Source organism: Eulemur rufifrons, chromosome 7, assembly GCF_041146395.1.
Source record: "Eulemur rufifrons isolate Redbay chromosome 7, OSU_ERuf_1, whole genome shotgun sequence".
NCBI classification, from domain to species: Eukaryota; Metazoa; Chordata; class Mammalia; order Primates; family Lemuridae; genus Eulemur; species Eulemur rufifrons.
The window spans coordinates 192,092,828-192,098,385 of NC_090989.1; the positions used below are offsets into that span (position 1 = coordinate 192,092,828).

At 46.8% G+C, this 5,558-nt stretch overlaps 1 protein-coding gene across 1 annotated transcript; it reads left to right on the forward strand.

Moving 5' to 3' along the window:
• Nucleotides 1-3,032: 3,032 nt before the first annotated feature.
• LOC138385873 (olfactory receptor 2V1-like) lies at nt 3,033-3,986 on the forward strand. Its single transcript, XM_069472069.1, has one exon. The coding sequence runs from the start codon at nt 3,033-3,035 to the stop codon at nt 3,984-3,986; it is 954 nt and encodes a 317-aa protein (XP_069328170.1).
• Nucleotides 3,987-5,558: the final 1,572 nt, after the last annotated feature.

Consider the following 5,558-nt stretch of genomic DNA (forward strand, 5'->3'; position numbering starts at 1 on the left):
CAGGCAAATACAATAGGTGCTATATCACCATTGTTTCTTATAGCTGAGTAGTACTCCATGGTATACATATACCACATTTTATTAATCCACTTATGTATTGATGGGCACTTGGGTTGTTTCCACATCTTCGCAATTGTGAATTGTGCTGCCATAAACATTCAGGTGCAGGTATCTTTGTTATGGAATGTCTTTTGTTCTTTTGGGTAGATGCCCAATAATGGGTGAATGCTCCTTTTTCTATAGTATCTTTTTCTTGATTCATGTTTATAATATCTTCTTTATCTCATTCATGTTGATGATAAATTTTTTAAAAAATATTTTTGTGTCCCTGAAGAGTTTTTTTTCCTGCCATATTGCTTTGTTGGTTTTCCTTACCTTCTTCATGGATGGAAACTTTTTTTTGGATGCTTGCTGACCCTTGGTTGTCTGTTCATATTAAAGTGTGAGTTACCAAAAAACAAATTGGGTACTCTGAGCATGTGGGTGGTGCACATCAGTTGTGGCTTCACTTTGGGTTCGATGACTGGACTTTTTTTTTTTTTAAACTTGCAACATCAGTAATTTTAGATGCTTCCTGAGCCAGTCAGATTACTGGTTGGGGAATAGGAGGGTCAACTAATTTCTTGCCCAAAGGAAATAAATCTGGGTACCAGAGCTGAGTGGGAGAAGAGGCCAGACACACAACTTTCTTCAATTTCCTCTAGTGTTCACAGCTCCCCCACCTTCTGTGGGCCTCCCCTGGTCCTGGAACTCTCTGTTTCACCTTCCCCGGGACAATCAATCTCACACTTCATGCCAGGGTGAAGGAGGGGGGCAGGGCCCGTTGTGTCGAGTAGAGGGGATCTAGGTATCAAGGTGGTTTTTCAGCTCAAGCAATCCCTTTTTTGGTCTCACCCTCACCCCTGCTTATATTGGCACCTCCTGCCACCAATTCCTGAGCCCTTGGTCCATCTGTGGTTACTGTTCTCTTGGGCACTGCCAGCATAGAACACAGCCTTCTTAGTTTTGCAAGTCAGTTACAACCCATCCATCAGCTTCTAGTTTCCAAAAACTGTTTTTGTTGTCTTTTCTCTCTTTCTCATTGTGTCTGTGGTAACTCATTCTAGTAGGAGTTTTGGAGGGAATGGTGATTGAGTATGTTTAATCAGCCTTGTTAGTCCAGAGGTGGAGTTCTTTGTGCATCCGGGTTCTCCAGACCCTGGGTACTGAAAGCAACCTTTAGTAATCTTCAGGTTACTGAGACAGAGGACCATAGGGCTATTCTTAATGCAAATCCATCCTCTCTCCTCTCCCTGCCACAGGGGCAGAACAATTCCTGCAAATACAGTTGATCTGTGTGACTCTTTATTCAATTTCTTCCCCTCTGCTTCTTGGAATAAACTGCGTCCTGAGAGATTCCTTGTAGCGGTCCATGCACCTGCTTCTGCTGCTGCATACTAGCTATTCTGGTTTTGCCCCTCTCTTTGGAGAGCACACTTTGTGGTCTATGCTTACAGGGGTCCTTTGCCCACTTTCTTCTTCACTTCTGCTCAGCATCTACTGGTTTTGGGGTCTCTTCCAGATATTTTCTGTGTTCAGCTGTCAACTACCCCAACTTTTCCAATGCAGACTGTACTTCTGTTTTCCATCTCCTTACTGCTTCGGGGCAGACTTCTGAGAGAATTCTAACTCTGAACTTCCATTTTTAAACTGTAAATGTTCTGTTAGGATTTTAATTGTGATCACATGGATTTTCTATAATTTGGTGGAGAAATTACATCCTAATGTTGAGCCTATGTATCCAAACACATGCATAGCTTTCTTCAAGCTTTCTGTTATGTCTTTTAGTAAAGTTTTATATTTTTTAGCATTACAGTTCTTTCTAACATACTTCACAGCTTTGTTGTAATTGTGACTAATATATATATACTTTTTCTACTTTTGCTAATTAGTTGGTATTATTTATGAGATAGCTGCCAATTTTTGTGTTGATCCTATATATAGTATGACTTTGCTTTAAAAATTAAATTATATTTCCATGTTTCTTATAGAAAATGTGTAAAGTACAAAAAAATTGGGGGGGAGATAACCCTTAATCCCACTACCTAAAAGAAACCACACAGTCAATATCTTGGCATACTTTCTCCCAGTCTTAAGAAATACTTAAGAATATTCAGTATTTTTTTTTTGCTCAATATCTATTAAAATGTCATAAATACCTTATTGAGTATATATTATTTTACCATGTGATTGTACCATAATTTACTTAGTGATTCCATTATGTTGGGCATTTGGGTTGCCTACAATTTTTCATTTACTAAGCTTCTAAGAAACACTTTAAGCTTTCATATCTGAAAGGAAATTAATAAACCTCCCTCTGTCTCAGTTTCCCCATTTGTGAAATGGGGATAATGATCATCCCCATCTTTCAGGGTGGTCGTGAGGATTAAATGTGAAGATGCAGCAGTGGGCGTATGTGGTGCTTAGCACACGAGAAATGCACAGGTAACCTCAGCTGTCATCATTCTTAAATGACTAAGCTTTGCTTATGTTATCACATCCAATCTTTACCGTCACCCTATAAGATAGTATTGTTATCCCAATTTAGGATAAGGAAAGTGAGATTCTAAAAGGTTAATATGTGCCCAGTTCATAGCTGATACCTGTCTATGCTGCCTGAGAACTTTTCCTGAAAAAGCAAATCCTTAGTGAGATTGGCCTAGAGCTTCCAGGAGAAGCGACTATGAGGGCTGGAGAATGCCCCAGTTCCTAGCTGAGGCGGAAGCAGTTTCCCACATTAGCAATAAATGGCTTAAAATTCACTTCTCAACCATATGTAGACAGTCCTAGAAGTTAAAATAACAACCACCACCACCTGTGTCTTCGTTAGAGAGTTTTCTTCTTTAAAGAGCCTATGCCTTTTATTCTAAACCAAGTACCATTTAAAGAGGATGACCCCCTGGGAAAAGCTGCAACGTCCCCGACGTCACGGCACTAAACGGGAACCTCCTGCTTCCAGGCCGCAGACCTCCCCGGCCCGTCCCGCAGGCACGATGGCCTGGGCGGGAAACCAGACGCTCATCCCCCACTTCATGCTCCTGGGGCTCTTCGCGCACTCACCGCCTTCGCCGCTCCTCGCCTTCGCCGCGCTCGCGCTCACGCTCCTGGCGGCGCTCTCGGGCAACGCGCTCCTGCTGCTGCTCATCGGCGCGGACGCGCGGCTGCACAACCCCATGTACTTCTTCCTCGGCTGGCTGTCGCTCGCCGACCTTGCGCTCGTCTGCACTGTCGCGCCGCGCATGGCCGCAGACCTCCTCCGCGGCGGGGGCGCCATCTCCTTCACGGGCTGCGGGCTCCAGATCCTCTTCTTCCTCACGCTGCTGGGGGACGAGTGCTTCCTGCTGGCCTGCATGGCCTACGACCGCTATGTGGCCATCTGCGACCCGCTGAGGTACGCGGCGGTCATGAGCCGTCGTGTCTGCTGGCTCCTGGTGGCCACGTCCTGGCTCTTCGGCCTGGCGGACGGGCTGGTGCAGGCCGTCTTCACCCTGCGCTTCCCCTACTGCGGCTCGCAGGAGATCGACCACTTCTTCTGCGAGGTCCCCGCGGTGCTCAAGCTGGCCTGCGCCGACACGTCGCTCTATGAGACCATGATCTACGTGTGCTGCGTGCTCATGCTGCTGCTGCCCTTCGCCGTCATCTCCGTCTCCTACCTGCGCATCCTAGGGGCCGTGCTGCGCATGCGCTCCGCCCACGGCCGGCAGAAGGCCTTCGCCACCTGCTCCTCGCACATGGTGGTGGTCTCGCTCTTCTATGGGGCCGCCATGGTCACCTACATGCGGCCGCAGGCCTACCACTCTGCCAGGCAGGACAAGGTGGTCTCGGCCTTCTACACCATGGTCACCCCCATGCTCAACCCTCTCATCTACAGTCTGAGGAACAAGGAAGTGGCTGGGGCTCTGAGGAAGCTCCTGGGCAGGTGTCCCTGTGGCGGGGGACGGGGCTAGGTCTGTGCTGGCGCTTGAAGATGTGGGCTCTGTGCCTGGGAACCTGGATCAGTCAACTGTAGTTTGCCTGGAGGAGAAACAAATGAGCCCTACTGAAAATTTAAAAAGCTGGTTGAGCACAGTTGATCCGATTAACACATCAGTTTAATTCATCATGTTCACGCTGAGTGTGGGCAATGCACAAGGAAGGCTGGGCCTACAGGGTTACAAAGAGTAACAGAAGCCTTCATCCAGCAGCTGCTGGGAGGGTCACTGGGTGACAGCTCTCAGATGTGTCTGTCTCCAGGAATTGCCCATGTGTGGGGAGAGCTATCTTGCCCAAGGTTGTGCCCTCTTCTTGGGAGTGGAGTGGGAGAGGCTTGAATCCCATGATTGATCAATGAAGGTTATAAAAGCCTGGTCACCTTGCCACAGTTTGACCCTGAGGGCCACCCCAGTTCCCAGAACTCTCCATAGGATCATCTGAGACATCATAGGCATCTTTTCCCTCTGTGCAATTTTGCTTCAACTTTTCCCCGCAACCAAAGGTTTTGATCCCGAGAGCACTTTCCAATAAATCTCCTCCATGCAAAGCCTGTCTCAGCCTGTTTCTGGAAAACCTGACCTGTGACACACAGAAATTCAGTAATGGTGGTAAATTGGAATTTGCTACATATGGTCATATACATGCATTCAATGTATAATGTAGGCACATTACACGAAGGGCTCTGTTGCATTGTTGGTACCAGGGAGAGGTCAGAAATGGCACTATAGAGACAGACACCTACAAAAAGGCTTAAAGCAGGATTTGTAAATTCAAATGCCAATGGGTCGAGATGGGAGGTGTCAATGAGGGGCTGTAGGGTGGAGACAGGGGCATGTGGGACACTCAGTCCTGGCCTAAAGTTCTGATGTTGAGAAGGAGATTAGGTAAAAGTGGGCTGTAGGCTGGAGGAGCAACTATGGATGGGTCTCACAGTTGGGGTCTGGACAGGGCAAAGGAGAGGAGGGGGAGGTGTACACAACAGGATGCCAGACGGCCGAGGAAAGAGGGCCTCGTACAACGTGCCCAACCTCTTCATGATGTCCCTGAGACAGACTCTCCAATCTTCACTGTTGAGCCTAAGGATACTGAGTTATAGAAACACCCCCTGTATTTTTAGAGACAAGATTTGATTTCAGAAGTCAAATAAGGCTTTGCCTTAAAGAAAAAATAAATGTGTTAGTTCAAAAGCTGCCTCACCTCAGGAGAGCATCTCATTGGTCAGTAACAGCTGCATTTCAAAAAGACAGCTGTAAGCTGGGCCTATGGTTCTCATCGGTTTTGAAAGACAAGACAGGCTTCACCTAGGGCCATAGGTTGCCAGAGCTGATCAAAGGCCACCGGAGATGAGAGCTGATCAAATAGATATGCTAATGCCCAAGCCAGGCCCAGACGGAACCATGTGGTTAAAGTAATTAGCACAAGGTACAGCTCATATTGACTTCTGAGATCATCTCTGTCTCCAAGAACACAATTACCAGAGCCAAGATGTCTCTGTTTTTTGCTAAAGTAGTAGCCTTATCATAAAACTTAGAAGTTTGCCCTAAGAA

What these genes read in the sequence shown, in the direction of transcription:
- LOC138385873 (XM_069472069.1), top strand. Translation starts at nt 3,033, where the DNA reads ATGGCCTGGGCGGGAAACCAGACGCTCATCCCCCACTTCATGCTCCTG.